Genomic DNA, 14,991 nt, shown 5'->3' on the forward strand with positions numbered 1-14,991 from the left:
TGGGCCACTCGCTTGTGTGGGCCACTCGCATGTGAAATACGTTAGCGCCCGGGCGGTCGAAAGATGCCATTTGATTGCTACAACAGAGGTATTTCTCTCGTAAAGGGCGCTCAGGTACTCCAGGGCTCCAGGGCTGGGCCGGTAGCGGCCTGAGTTGCCCAGGTGACCTCTGGATTACATAACTAGGCAGCAACACCTGGGCATTGCTGCCTGAATCATCCGAAGGCTCCCAGGCACCAAGGCTCTCAACTGGGGTCCTGACAAGCTAATATAGGGCGTACCTAGGTAGTTACGGATACGCAAGGGTAGAGAATAAGGTGGTAGGAGGCGTTGACTAATAGGAAGGTAGCGGAAAGGACAAAAGTTGCACGGCCAAAGTGGGTTCAAATCATACCAAAGTCTATATATAACTACATGATAGTGTAACTCTCACTTTGCGCCTGCTTGGGGTAAATATATCTCATTTAGTGTTAAACTTGGATAGGCACCTCTGAACTATCTAGGCTGAATTAAGGATGTAAATGACCCTTCACAAATAATAATTGCTCATGGCTGGAGACTTGAAATTAGTTAACATTCAAGACAACAAAGATGGGAGCCTACATAGTAGAACGCCACAGCACGTGACTCTGGGCAAAGCCGCCTCAGCGGCAACTTGTCAGCTTCACTCAGACAACAACGTTAATCCATTCTCTCCTCCGTCACTCGCCGCTGCGCTACATCCCAATCTCTATCATCCTACGATAGCTATTGCTCTATACCCACCATCTCTGTCGATTTTAGTCCCCCAGACTCCCCCTTTGCTGCGCTTCCCCATCAAAATAGCGCAACCCCTAGTGCTCTCCGAGGTCGTCTAGACACTCCCAATCTCCGGCCAATCCAAACCCGAGGTTTTTTCAAATTCTTTCACGACTTTCATAATGGCTGCCTCCGAACAACCCTACGATCCCTATATCCCCTCCGGCTCCGCTGGAGCACCGGCTGCCACTGGGCAGAATGGCAACCAGCGAACCGCTGCTTTGCAAGCAGTAAGTCAATCCTCAACGGTCTCTTGACTCCTAGCGATCCCAGCCATTGAAAGAACATACAAGCGTCATCTGATGGATGGCGCATGCTTGTTGTCTTGTTGATATGTCAAAATGCGAAGGCTGGGGCGGTTGATTCCCGGAATAGGGCTGACATGGTATCTTCTATAGCAAATTGATGATACCGTCGGTGTGATGCGCGAAAACATCAACAAAGTCTCTCAACGTGGCGAGAACTTGGATTCTCTCCAGGACAAGACCGACAACCTCGCTGTCTCAGCCCAGGGCTTCCGCCGTGGTGCCAATCGCGTGCGCAAAGACATGTGGTGGAAGGACATGAAGATGCGCGTGTGTCTAGTCATTTGCGTGATTGTTCTTCTCATTGTCATTATTGTGCCGTCCGGTAAGCACTTCCTGGCATTTCCTTACCTGACTTATCAGCTCGCCACTAACACCGTATGTAGTGGTTGCCACCAAGCACTAAGCACTTCAACTGTGCGCAACTTACGACTTCTCTTTGGACATGGAATCTTGACTTTTACTGGGCTTACTGTTGTTGGGGCCGTGTGGCCTTTTCCGTTTTCTTCGCAGCCGCTAATACCTCCTGCTGTTTTTTTCTGGGCGTGTTTTCAATGACCAAATCCTCTTTGACTTTTCCATGCAACGAAACGAGATCATCTGATTTTGGGTTGTGTCGCTACATGCGACCCGGTCGACGGGTGAAGATGTAAATGATACTTCCATGACGCCGTGTTTAAGTATGCTTACCACATTGCCATTCGGGTGGCTTTCTCACTACAATGAATCTCCTTGTGCTTTTATGCTCTTTTTTCGATACCTGAATGGCTCCATAACCATGTAGTTATACAATGTAAAACGTGAGTGTAGATCCACACTCCGAGGAGCAAAGACAACATCCACTCTTGTGGATACATACTCGTCCGTCAAATCTCGGTCTTCGTATGAGTGTGCACAAGGGCTGATGAAAGAAAGCCACTGAATCTGACAGTAAGTAGATTGAAAGGTCTCCCTTTCGATTTTGTTAAATTCCTATTTTGTACATGTACGAGGCTATTTGCTGACACACCTGGGAGTCCACGTGGCCCAAGACCCATCCTGTGAAGGTCCAATTCGCCAATGAGAGCATCCTGCAAGGAACCCGTAATGTACTTTGTATGCCCAAACCCTTTAGCATCAGGTGTCTACTCATTAATATAACTTGATCTAAATGTTCCCACCGTGGGTCTCTTCCCATAGTGCAGCAGCGCAATTCTTGCACCTCCTGACGAATCCTTCGGGAATTCATCTACCGAAGGATGTTGAGCAAGGGTAGGAAAAATCAGATAATACTGGGAACTCTTGGCACGAGAACAAGTGTCCACCAATTGCTCAAACTAGACCACTTGGAAAAGCCCTCGTATATACCGTCGGCAGGAAGCGCAGAGTACTAGATCCATCCAGGGTGGAGGGAAGTGGATAGCGGTGACCTAATGTAACGAGTGAGAGGAAGGGACAGGATCAGATAACTGAGACTAAACCAAAGGAGGATGACGTTTCACGATCTCCGAGCAGAAGAAGTGGGCTTTTTCGGAGGTAATACCTAGGTACTCTCGCTTGAGGAAGTCTAAGGAGATTCCAAGGTTGATATCCGAGGAGAAGTGAATTTTTTATGGTTTTTATTTTTTTTGGTCCCGGTTATTGCGCCACACAAATGTTAATATTCTGCAACATATACAACAGTACGGAGTAGAACAAAAAGTAGTCAAGGGAAATCATTCAAATCAGACATGAAAATAAGAGTTGTAATAGGTCCATGATCCAAAAAAAAGTACGAATTAAATGTCGCATGTAAAAAAAGAAAGATGGAGATAAATCGCTCGCTAGAGAGGGGGTCCACCGCCTTCTCCCCGTCATTGGGCCAAGTTATCGCTCCGAGGCCCGGCCGATGATCTGAAAAATATCTCTTTTGACTCAACACTTTCTCACCTTCCACCTACCTTCCACTTACTTATACATATTTGGGGCCTCTCCCACCCAGGGCCGAACCGTGAGACCATTGAGGCTGCCGCATGTGCGTTGCCAAGATGATGTCCCTTCGCTCCGCTGTGCGGAGAGCTTCGTGCAAGCCCCTCCGTTCTCTCTCCGCACCGACTGCTCCTCTGCGAGTCTCAGCTGCAAAGACTGCCACTTCTCTGCGCCAGACTCGCCACTACTCCCGCTCGACGGATCCTCACCTGACCTCCACCCGCAGCACCGTTGTGCAACTGTTGAGCAATATTGGCTCGAAGCGCGAGGTCCAGCAGTACCTGTCACACTTCACCTCCGTGTCCTCTCAGCAATTCGCCGTGATCAAGGTTGGTGGCGCTATTATTACTGAGCACCTGCAGACCCTGTCATCCGCGCTCGCATTCCTGAACCATGTCGGTCTGTACCCGATCGTTGTCCACGGTGCCGGCCCCCAGCTTAACCGCATGCTGGAGGCCGCCGGCGTTGAGCCTCAGTTCGAGGATGGAATCCGAGTGACTGATGGTAAGACCTTGGCCCTCGCCCGCAAGCTCTTCCTGGAGGAGAACATGAAGCTGGTCGAGGAGCTTGAGCGCATCGGTATCCGTGCCCGTCCCATTACCGCAGGCGTCTTTTCGGCCGATTACCTCGATAAGCCCAAGTACAACCTGGTCGGTAAGATCAATGGTGTTGACAAGGCACCCATTGAGTCGGCTATTGCCGCTGGATGCCTGCCCATCCTGACCTCCATGGCTGAGACCCCCGACGGTCAGGTGCTCAATGTCAATGCTGATGTGGCTGCCGGTGAGCTTGCCCGCGCCTTGCAGCCCCTGAAGATCGTCTATCTTGCTGAGAAGGGCGGTTTGTTCAACGGTGACACGGGCGAGAAGATCTCCGCCATCAACCTCGACGAGGAGTACGACCACCTGATGACTCAGTGGTGGGTGCGCCACGGCACTCGCCTGAAGATCAAGGAGATGAAGGATCTCCTCAGCGATCTGCCTCGCTCGTCTAGCGTCGCAATCATTCACCCTGCCGATCTCCAGAAGGAACTTTTCACTGATTCCGGTGCTGGTACCCTGATCCGCCGTGGTAACAAGATCCACGTGAAGACCTCTCTATCCGAGTTTGGAGACCTCAAGGCTCTGAAGGAGGTGTTGATCCGTGACCGCGAGGGTCTTGATGCTCGTGCTGTTGTTGACCGCTACGTCGAGGGCATGAAGGAGAAGGACTTCAAGATCTACTACGACGAGCCTATGGAAGCTCTGGCCGTTGTGCTGCCTCCTCAACCCAACTCCCAGATGGCTCACTTGGCCACTTTCACCATCACCAAGTCTGGTTGGTTGACTAACGTTGCCGACAACGTCTTCGCCAGCATCAAGAAGGACTTCCCCAAGCTGGCATGGACTGTCAAAGAGGACGATGAGAACCTGACCTGGTTCTTCGACAAGGCCGATGGTAGCTTGAGCCGTGATGGCCAGGTCCTGTTCTGGTACGGCGCCGAGAACGGCGAGGAAGTTAAGCAGTTGGTTCAGGAGTTCAACGCACACGGTCGCCAGATGTTTGGTGACATTAACCTTGAGGCGCGCCTTCACCGTGCTGCTGAGGCTGCCGCCAACATTGGCAAGGGTTTCGGCGCTAGCGGTGCTTCTGCTGAGCAGAAGCGTGGGTTCTCAACTGCCACTAACGCTCTGCGCATGACCCGTGCCAAGCGTCCCACCGTTGCCGTGAACTCTTTCCGCACCTATGCCACTACCAACCCCAACCCTCCTCTTGGAGAGAAGAACATCTCCAACACCCAGCCCGCCAAAGTTGCTCTCATTGGTGCCCGTGGCTACACCGGCCAGGCCCTGATCAACCTGCTCAATGCGCACCCTAACATGGATCTTCGTCACGTCTCGTCGCGTGAGCTGGCCGGTAAGAAGCTCCAAGGCTACGAGAAGCGCGAGATCATCTACGAGAATCTCAGCCCTGAGGATGTCCGCAAGATGTCTGCCAACGGTGACATCGACTGCTGGGTGATGGCTCTGCCCAATGGTATTTGCAAGCCTTTTGTCGATGCAGTCGACGAAGGTTCCAAGACGGGTAACGTCATCATTGACCTGAGCGCTGATTACCGCTTCGACCCTAAGTGGACGTACGGTCTTCCCGAGCTCGTCGAGCGGTCTAAGATTGCCCAGGCTACTCGCATTGCCAACCCCGGATGCTACGCCACTGCTGCTCAGCTTGGAATTGCTCCTCTTGTTCCGTTCCTCGGCGGTCAGCCCACCACCTTCGGTGTCTCTGGATACTCCGGCGCGGGTACCAAGCCCAGCCCCAAGAACGACGTGCAGTTCCTTACCAACAACCTCATCCCCTACAGTCTGACTGACCACATCCACGAGCGTGAGATCAGCGCACAGCTGGGTACTAGCATTGCGTTCATTCCTCACGTCGCGGTTTGGTTCCAGGGTATCTCTGTAAGTGCCTGCTAGCTGCCCATTAATGCTCACAATTGCTAACACTTATATCAAGCACTCTATCAGCATTCCTTTGAAGCAGAAGATGACCTCCCGCGATATCCGCAACCTCTACCAGGATCGCTACGCTGGTGAGAAGCTCGTCAAGATCGTGGGCGAAGCCCCTCTTGTCAAGGACATTGCCGGCCGCCACGGTGTCGAGATCGGCGGATTCGCCGTCCACTCCAGCGGCGAACGCGTGGTTGTCTGCGCCACCATTGACAACCTGCTGAAGGGTGCCGCCACCCAGTGCTTGCGTAAGTGTCGAATCCATCCAATAGACCATCAGCCATGATGCTAACAAACCAAATAGAAAACATGAACCTGGCTCTTGGCTACTCCGAGTACGAGGGTATTCCTCTCGACTAAACTCCCACTTGAAGTCAGTGATGAGTAGTTATCAGGGTGTGTTCGTGTGTTGTTCTTGCATGTCTTTTGTCTCATACCCTCCGTGCATCCTATACATCGCTCTGGGTTGGGGATTTCTGGGTTTTTCCTATCTATTTTCAGATCTTCCATAGTTGATTATGTCTACGCTTATACTTTTGTGTCAAAAGAGTGCGGTTTCTGTTGGTCTTGTTCCATTTTTGCTCCCTAGAATTCTGCTGTCTCCTTTCGAGCGGCTCATCGTTGTTCGTCCCCTTGTGCTCAGCTGACATATGATTTCTCGAAGAGTCTCAAGAAAAGTAAATTTTTCTTTCTTCTAATGTTGGGGTTTGGCCTAGTCCCTGGCGAGTTGTTCTCTATCCCAGGACTACATACGACTCGATTTGATTTATTGAACGATGGGGAATGGGGAATGGGGAATCTGTTCAATCGACTGTAAATTAGAAAACAATATATGTTGATTGGAACCTTTGACCCGAGCTTGTCTGTGCTGTAGCTGTAAGCGTGGAACATATGCTGGGATGCATAACGCATCTGTTCACCTCAGCCTCAAGGGTCTTGTGCTCAGTCTGGGACTTGCACACCCTCACACATCAACCCTCTACTTTGTCCATCTCCTTGTATCCTCTTTTTCCGTAGTCATATCACCCGTATTCATCGACGGCACTTTGATCGTACCTTTCACTCACTTTCATCCAAAACTACTCCAAAATCGCCCACACATTACTCGGGCCCACGAGCAAACAGCTGTGATATCTTCCTCTCCAACCTCCAATCTCAACAAAAAGCATTTCGCCCAATCCTATCACACCACCCCTAACCCGCATTTGAAAATCAAAACCGTGTGGAGACTCGAGGGCCTGGGGGTCACTCGAGTCCACTTGGGCCGCAGCCATGTTTTACAGCCACGAAAGTAAGTCGGAAGGTCCTGTAATAAATCGTTATGTCGGACCAAATGCTCACCTGCTTGTCGCGCTCTAGTCCTCACCTCGCCAGAGCATGGTGTCGCAACGATATGGTAAGAGCACCCAGAGCTTCCACGATTTCACAGCTAGGACTAATAATCCGCTCTCCACAGGCTAGTCGCAACGCTGGGATCCCGGTCAATTGCCAGAAGACTGAACCGAAAAGCCATCCTGGACGTGGATGTCCCCAATGCATGCCGAGTTATTATCAATCCAGACGCACCCATGGCCCTTCGACTGCAGGGGAGCTTGCTGTGAGACCTGCCCCTCAGTGACTTTCAACGAGGATGCTAACAACTTACCTGTGTTAGGTACGGTGTTTCTCGAGTGTATAATCAACAGTGTGGGTACACGCTACTTGACACACAGGCCATGCATGACAAGATGGTCTCCAAGTTGAAGATCATCCCAGGGAGTGGGCTTGATCCCGCCGCCGGACAAACCAGGCAAGTCCCACTGATTGGTGGTATCAGTTTATGAGACATTGATTGAATGCTAACCTCATCCCAGGCCCAGCAATCTGATCCTACCTTACGACCCGTCCTTCCTTCCCGAGACAGCTCTCCCGGGACTTGAGATTGACTTGTCTTACTTCACTGCCACAACGGACGATAGCTCGAGTCAACTTAGTGGTCTCTGGACCAAGTCGCCCAATAACAGCTTGTCTGGCACTTCTCAACTTTCAAGCCTGCACCTTGAGCTCCCATCGGATGATATCCTGGGAGAGGGTACTATCCTAGGGATTGATGAGATCAATAGGTCTGCGCAGAAGCAATATACTTTCCGTAACATGACCGGGCTAGGATTAGGCAATGAAGAGGGTGTACTCCTTCAGCCTGACTTTGAATTTGACGAGGATGGCAATATCATCGAGCTTGGTGCTAGAGAGAAGTCCCCTCACGCAAGGAAGTCCACCGTTGATCCGAGGGAAAGTGAAGGACCGATAGACGACCAAAAACACCAGCTCTATGAAGACTCGGCGAGTATCAAACATCCACGCCAAAACCAAAAAGACGGCCCCTAACTCTGCTCGATAGATGCATATTGATAACGAAGAAGTTAGAGTGGCCGAGACCAACGACATGATGGAGCTCGATACCCAAACCGCAGGTCCGACAATTCCCCAGGCAAATGAAGACCTGGATGGGGTTGAAGAAACAATTGAAATCGAAGTAACGAGGACCCGCCGGGTCACACGCCCAAAGGAAATAATCTCCGACGACACCACGGCGCTTCGAAATATGACGATGGCTCAATGGAACAATGAATACGTTGCGAACATGACCCAAGCAATGAAACAAAAGCAACAAAATAAGATTCCAACCATTTCGAAGAAGAACGCTGCTTTCTGGGTTTTCGGTCAGGGAATCGGCTCGGTTGGAGTCGGATTGGGAATGGACCGCGAACCGCATCCACTCAGCCTCTTCTCAGGCGAGAAACTGTTTAAAGCAGTTGGTGGATACCCTCAGCGAAAAGGGCGAAAGCGCAGCGCAGATGACAATGAAATATCAGGGGGACGTCGAGTACGTGCGAGAGACGAACAAGCCGAGCACCTCAGCCGTGAGAACATGGACCGTTTCAACATGGAAGTTGAAATCGGCCGTGATGCCCCCTCGAGTCTGTTTGACGACCACTCGTCCCAGATGCCATGGAACATCACCGCTTCTATTCAAAGCTCTCGGCAAAGACATCGGTTGGGTAGTGTCAGCGAACTGTCTTCTCAAGGACGTAAGGCTCGAAGCCGTCTCACCAGCGCCAGTCCGCTTGCTGGGCGCAGCTATCTAGGGGGAAAAGACCGACTTAGTCTCGAGCTCCTGGGCGATTTCGGAGACGACCTGGATCTTACCCGTTATCTTGAAGGCGAGCTTGCAACAGACCGCGAGAATATCAGCTCACTCTCGCCAAGCAAGCGCTCCGCTCTCGAACGTGCCAAGTCAACTCTTGATCGGGAAAGCTTGAATTTCATAGAGTTCATGAAGACCAAGATGGGAACTGCTAACGATGGCAACGCAGGAAACGTGCAAACCCCGAGCAGCAACGTGTCCAGCCCAGTCGTGGCCAGACTCGGTCAGACCACATTCGCGAGTCTCCTTCCTCCTGGTCGTACGACACGAGCCGTCGCGACTCAGGCTTTGATGAACGTTCTCACACTCGCTACAAAGGGTGTAATGCATGTCCACCAAGACGAGTACATTGACGAGAGCACCGAGTGGGCAATCTGCTATCGTTATGGCGAGATTTACCTGCAACTATCTGGAAACTGAGTGTGAACCGTGCGCGCTAGGTCTAAATGACGAGCACGAATCAATGACGTCGAACAACACATGATTGATGGTGGGCTGTCGAAGCGCTGAAATTCAAATGGAAGGTATTAGGGGCTCTGCTCAGCTATGTGCGACTGGCTCCCATTACTGTAATTGAACATGGAAAATGAAGAGATACGGCCGTGACGACTGAACATGTGAACGAAGCTATTGACGCGATCTGTGCTGACGTATTACATCACCGGAATGCGCAGGTGGAAGATGGAAGAGCATTTTTACAGAAGTGTAGGTGATATGGCACGGGGTAAGGAGGTATGGGATCTGAAGATCATTGAAACGGATCTACAAGTCACGAATCTTTATTTTTCCACATTTATACTCCAATCTTACCAGGAACGTGTATGTTGTAAGTTGTAATTGAAGTAGTTGACAGTATTGTGTATGGGATACATAGCACAACAGGTTCAGTAACAGTAATAATACCCGGAGATGTTTCGATTGCGAACCTTGGAAATGAACGGAACAAGTATACGGGTGATATACGAGAGAAAGTATATAACGGAAATATTAAATACCTTGGACATAGACTATGAATACTCTATCTCGTCAACATATGGACCTTTTTGCTTCTGCTTATTGCGCGAGATTCGCAGAGTAAAATTGTCTTCCCCCACCAAATCCAATTATAGAAGTCTCTGATCCGAGTGTGCCTCGTTTGCCCGAATTCTCCGACTCGGCAATCGATAAGCCTACAGCCTTACATCTCCAGGACTATATGAGGGAAAGTTGAGCATGGTTCCTAGTGAATTATCTGTCAGTAGGGATTATTCAAGGCGTCCGTTTTAGAATTGCTTTTTATTAGGCAGCTATTCATATATAATTTCTTATATATTTCATATTTCTAGGGCACCGACCGCCGGTCTCATCCGTTGGCTGATGTTGAGTTAGATCTCAGCAGTTACGGATGGCAAGTGATGAAGTGAAAGCAAAGAAATAGATAAGTAAATCTAGTATATCATAGTATATTATAGGATAATAGAATTGAATTGAATAGACTGAATAGACTAATAAACAATAACTATACCCAGGTACTTAGGTACCTAGGTAATATACAGGTAGTAGCACGTACCGTAAGCAGTGCTCCAAATTACGCAGGGCGCGTAACCCGCGTATTCTCCTGTCTTCGTCTTTCCATTTTCTTTTCTTCTCTCACCCTGACCCCTCCAACTTTACAACCCATACGCGCCCTTTACCCATTCTTCTACTCTGTTTTTTTTGTTTATTATCCTGGATACTATTACTCCCCTTACTCCCCTCGTCATGGGTCGCACTGTTGACCAGGAGGTACACGCGGCGTTTGTCGAGTTTCGCGCCAAGGAAGATGACAAGGTGCGTGACTTGTGTATTTCGTAATATTTCACCTACGACCTGTCTCCGTCACTAACATACGAAAACCCGTTTTGGGGTTTGTGCATGTTTTAGTGTCTCTCCGTTCAGTGTATATACTGCCAACAAATTCGAGCAAAGAATACTTCGCGACAGAAACAACATCTCCTTGAATGTCCAGGTCTGCGCGGTCACCCCAACGCGCCTCAGCCTTCCCAGCCCGCCCAGGCCGCCCCTAACGGAATCGGTCCTCCCAATGGCTATCCCGGAACTCCCAATGGCCCTACAGCCACCCCAACAGGTCCAACTGGTCCTGGAACTATCCCAACTCCCAATGGCACCCTCATGACCAATGGTGTCAACCCTCATGCTACACCATTGCAGACCCCCCTGGGGGCCCTACAGAATCGCGCTACAATGGCAACCCCGGTTCCGCCTACTGGTCCCCCGTCTGCGCCGCCAAGCGCCGTGCCTTCGCGTCCGACTCCCAAACCCAAAGCCAAGACAACAAGTTCGAGCTTGCCTGCGCCCCCACTAGACGATGTTCATGCAGCTTTCGTTGAGTTCCGCGCAAAGGAAGAAGACAAGGTATGGCGAAGGAGCTCGGCGACCGTATACGTTGGAACATACAAGCTAATAGTGCGGAATAGTGCCTGTCCGTTCAATGTATCTACTGCCAGCAAGTTCGCGCGAAGAACACTAGTCGCCAACGCCAGCATCTGCTCGAATGCCCTACCTATCTCAGCGTGATGAAGGACTCGATTCCCGCCAACAACCTGCTTCACACATTCCCTGAGGGCGATGTCGCCCGATCACTTCAAATCCCGGCGCCATCGCTGGAGCTGGATTTCCGTATGAGCATCAAAATGAACCCCAAGGTGTCTGTTGGCCCTAGCGTCTGGGGCCAAAGAGAGTGGGTCTCGTTCATCGGCGGCCAATGGGCTGGCCGATGGGGTAAGGGCATCGTTCTGGTAAGGCTGAATATCAACCCCTGATCCTTCCTTGTCCAGTGTTTAACTTTTGAAAACAGCCCGGTGGTCAAGATACACAGATCGTCACTAAGGATTCTACTACCAACCTTCGTGCGAGTTATATACTTCAGACTGTCGATGAACCACCCGCATTTATTATTGTGCGCACAGAAGGATGGTTGACAGGCGCCAAGGATGTTCTCGAAAAGGTCATTGATGCCAACATGGCGGATGGTGTCAACCCCGGCAGCTATAAGTACCGAGTCAATTTGTCCATGGAGACCGGCGATGAGCGATACACATTCTTGAACACCTTGATGTGGATCGGCAGCGGTTGCCGCCGAGGTCATGAAGGTAGGCTCCTTCAATATTTCCTTTTGTGATTGTTTCAAACTAACTCGTGATGCAGTCATCTTCGACTCGTTCCGTGTCAACTAGGTCAATTCCCTTGTCAACCGATGATGTCTTGTCCGTTATTCAGCGAGTTCGTGTCTTTTTAACTTCAACTTCTTTGTGATGGGAAAACGGTGTTTCTACTTTGCCATTTCTTGATACGCGGCGCAACGTTTCTATGATTCAATTCTTCTCACCGCCACGACTGTGTTCTTCCAACACTCTTTGTTTGTTTCGAACCATGGGTATACCACCCTGGTGTGCCATGTCCGCCGCAATTAAGCTGATTTTGAGCTCCGCGATATGCTTTGCTCTTTATTTCGTCATTTGCGGTTCTTCTGATGTAATATTTCGATGGCTATCTATATCAAATAGTGGGCCTTGTAAGGTATTGCTTGCTTTTGAGATGTTTCTTGTTATCTTGATCTCGGCTTTTCATGCCCTTTCTTCAATTCGGGCTCTTCCTTTTTCGAGTGAAATTTCCTTCCAGATTTGATATGCAATATTTCATATGTAGTCATTTTCAAAGATAGGAATGAAATCTTTCCATGTTTGTTGAATTTCTCTTCTGTTTCGTGGTACCTCGGTAAGAAAAAAACAACATGAGATTGGTGACTATACTGACTATATATATATCTTACCTATGAGAAGAGTGATGTCACTATCTCTATATATATGTAGTCTCTTAAAGCAACCTTGAAGATATTATTTAAATTTATGTAGATGTATGAAGATATATAGGTTTTTAAGCCGTAGCTTGTTCGGGTTGGAATAATGTAGAACGGGATATATAACCCGCGGTCATGTACCATAAGACCGTACTTAACGCCAACGGTATATACCTGTACGTACCAAGAATATAACCTCGAATATTTCATAGAACTTTGTTGTATATCATCATTATTTATAGAAATTGAACAATTAATTGGATCCTATATTCATGAAACTCCGTGTATACCACCAATACAAGAACACCGTACCAAATCCACAGACCAAAACACAAGGTATTATACATTTTTTTAATCGAAACTGTACGGCAGAGATGGATCAATCTCTGGCATATTCAGCATACTAGAAAAGCTTTCTGCCCCAGTGAAAACGAATTGGTTGAACACCAGATCATCTGCACCCCACGAAATCGCAAACGGGTTTCCAACCGGGTTAGTTATCGGACTTCCCAATTGAGGTGAACTAATCCTCTGGAGCGCATTGCGCTCATCGTTGAAAAACTCTTGAGAAAGACCTAGGAATTTCTGGTAGAGTGTTCGTAATTGTACAAGGGGGTAGCTGATTCCAGTTTGACCGAGGCACTCAGCAATAGCTTTCATGAGGTTGAAATCGCCGATATCGGATGTCGCAACGACGTTGCAGAATAGGACTAGGTATGCCGTCGCTGGATAAAGTAGAATAGTCCTGAGGTGCATATTAGAGAGGTGATCATATACCTATTGGTATTGAGTACTCACCAGTTCAAAAAGTTGACTGCAGTTTGCTTCTCCGCCGTGTGACACATGGATACAAGCGCTAAAAGTTCCTCGCGCGCTGATTGAAGATAGCTATCTTTTGAGCGGGTCGGTTGGCCGGGATCGGTTTGGAGGAGATATAGGATTCCGGTCATGACTGATTGATAGGCGAACTTCAGAGCTGACATTTCGGGCTGGGAGTCGAGTCCTTTCCACTCAGATGATAATGAAGCCATCTGCACTTGGTTAGGATATTGCGCATAAAGGAAAAGGGATGTTGCTGGCTCACATTGTTCATTCGTTGCTCAATATATTGCATCTGCAGCAGCATGTATTCTCCAGTATCATATAGCAATGTGAGATTCTGGGGATTCAATGAGCTATCGGGTAGATATGAAACCACTGTATCCTGCACCCGAGCAAGATCCAGATAAATCAAGAAATGTTCGGCCATCGGAGCGTAAGTTGGATAAAGATCGCTGAAATTCGAGGGTAGCTGAACATCGAGAAGGCATCGTGAAGTTCGTGATTTGAATGCATGATTTCTGTCCAAAGTGTAGCACCAAAGGAAACAGAAAAGCTCTTCCTCGCTTGCATTTCCACACAGAGCCTTTCTTGAAAGATCCAAGTCAATGCAGGTGTTACAGGCAGCCTTGGTGAGCTCCACACTTAAATCCACGTCTCCAGACCCTTGATGAAGAAATATCTAGATATGAATTAGTTCAGTTGAGAAAGGATACAGCGACAGGAGGGAGGGGCTTACACCACATATTATAGCTTGTAATAGCGCAAGAGAGGGTGCTATCAGCAGTGGTATCTGCTTTAGTGCCGCCTGCGCAGATGCTCGATACTCTTTGGCATTCTTCCTCAGCTCGAGGGCAAGGTCGGTGTCTTCTTCAAGATTTACAACCGTAGCGATAAACTTGTAAGCAACAGCATTGACGCAAACCGTGTAAATGATGGATTCGCGAGTCGGTATTTTGCTGCGAAGAAGTGAAAGTCCCATCTGCTTCAATTTTGGGATTGAGATATGTCTGAAATAATCCACAACGAAAGTTCCAAATCTGTCAGACCGGATATCTGGAGTTTCATGGTCAGTGTCAATTTTGTAACGTATTGAGGTAGTTAAAACATCGGTGTACCTTTCAACATCCATGTAAGGAATTCAATAGACGGACTTCGAGAGTAAACTTCCTCTTGAGGATCATGTACACTCTCTTGTGACAGTGCTCTCGAATTGTCAGACAATATTTTTATGACAGATAACGCAGTTTCAAGCACGCTGCGTCGGTTTAGAGTCAGACCCGGTAGATGGTATAGTTGATGCTGAATCGTCATTTGCGCATCGTAGACCGGATCATATACAACCCCGGTTTTGGTCCCACGTGGATCGTTGAAATTACGACTTTGGATAGAGCGGACGACTGGCAAGACTTCATTCGTCGAGTTACCTTCATCAAACTGATGATCAGGTGTTGCTTTTCGTCGGGAACTGCGGGAAGAGCTGCGGGAGTAACCACCCAGAGGACGAGTGCTCAGACACTTTCGCTTCACAGCCCGACGACGATTACAGGAGATTCCTGCATCCTGGCAATTGCCACATGGGTCGCGCCTATCGCACCGGACCTGTGTATC

General features: G+C 49.0%; 5 protein-coding genes across 5 annotated transcripts; 4 read left to right on the forward strand and 1 right to left on the reverse strand.

Moving 5' to 3' along the window:
• Nucleotides 1-920: 920 nt before the first annotated feature.
• PEX2_017290 (SNAP receptor SNC2) lies at nucleotides 921-1,509 on the forward strand (the record flags this gene model as incomplete). Its single annotated transcript, XM_016739004.1, has 3 exons — nucleotides 921-1,028; nucleotides 1,197-1,428; nucleotides 1,490-1,509. 3 exons carry the CDS (start codon nucleotides 921-923, stop codon nucleotides 1,507-1,509), a joined length of 360 nt encoding a protein of 119 aa, XP_016602891.1.
• A 1,585-nt stretch (nucleotides 1,510-3,094) lies between these two features.
• argEF (bifunctional acetylglutamate kinase/N-acetyl-gamma-glutamyl-phosphate reductase) lies at nucleotides 3,095-5,896 on the forward strand (the record flags this gene model as incomplete). Its single annotated transcript, XM_016739005.1, has 3 exons — nucleotides 3,095-5,488; nucleotides 5,544-5,784; nucleotides 5,841-5,896. 3 exons carry the CDS (start codon nucleotides 3,095-3,097, stop codon nucleotides 5,894-5,896), a joined length of 2,691 nt encoding a protein of 896 aa, XP_016602892.1.
• A 912-nt stretch (nucleotides 5,897-6,808) lies between these two features.
• On the forward strand, nucleotides 6,809-9,143 carry PEX2_017310 (Rad21/Rec8 N terminal domain protein; the record flags this gene model as incomplete). The annotated part of the gene is made up of 5 exons (XM_016739006.1): nucleotides 6,809-6,827; nucleotides 6,896-6,932; nucleotides 6,993-7,133; nucleotides 7,390-7,862; nucleotides 7,939-9,143. 5 exons carry the CDS (start codon nucleotides 6,809-6,811, stop codon nucleotides 9,141-9,143), a joined length of 1,875 nt encoding a protein of 624 aa, XP_016602893.1.
• A 1,320-nt stretch (nucleotides 9,144-10,463) lies between these two features.
• On the forward strand, nucleotides 10,464-11,938 carry PEX2_017320 (DUF3237 domain-containing protein; the record flags this gene model as incomplete). The annotated part of the gene is made up of 5 exons (XM_016739007.1): nucleotides 10,464-10,532; nucleotides 10,686-11,117; nucleotides 11,180-11,500; nucleotides 11,560-11,854; nucleotides 11,910-11,938. The coding sequence occupies 5 exons, from the start codon at nucleotides 10,464-10,466 to the stop codon at nucleotides 11,936-11,938; spliced, it is 1,146 nt and encodes a 381-aa protein (XP_016602894.1).
• Nucleotides 11,939-12,912: 974 nt separating this feature from the next.
• Nucleotides 12,913-14,362, reverse strand: PEX2_017330 (fungal specific transcription factor domain-containing protein; the record flags this gene model as incomplete). Its single annotated transcript, XM_016739008.1, has 4 exons — nucleotides 12,913-13,306; nucleotides 13,360-13,592; nucleotides 13,646-14,062; nucleotides 14,120-14,362. 4 exons carry the CDS (start codon nucleotides 14,360-14,362, stop codon nucleotides 12,913-12,915), a joined length of 1,287 nt encoding a protein of 428 aa, XP_016602895.1.
• Nucleotides 14,363-14,991: the final 629 nt, after the last annotated feature.

This window comes from Penicillium expansum (assembly GCF_000769745.1).
Source record: "Penicillium expansum strain MD-8 chromosome Unknown contig48, whole genome shotgun sequence".
In the NCBI taxonomy this organism is placed as follows: domain Eukaryota; kingdom Fungi; phylum Ascomycota; class Eurotiomycetes; order Eurotiales; family Aspergillaceae; genus Penicillium; species Penicillium expansum.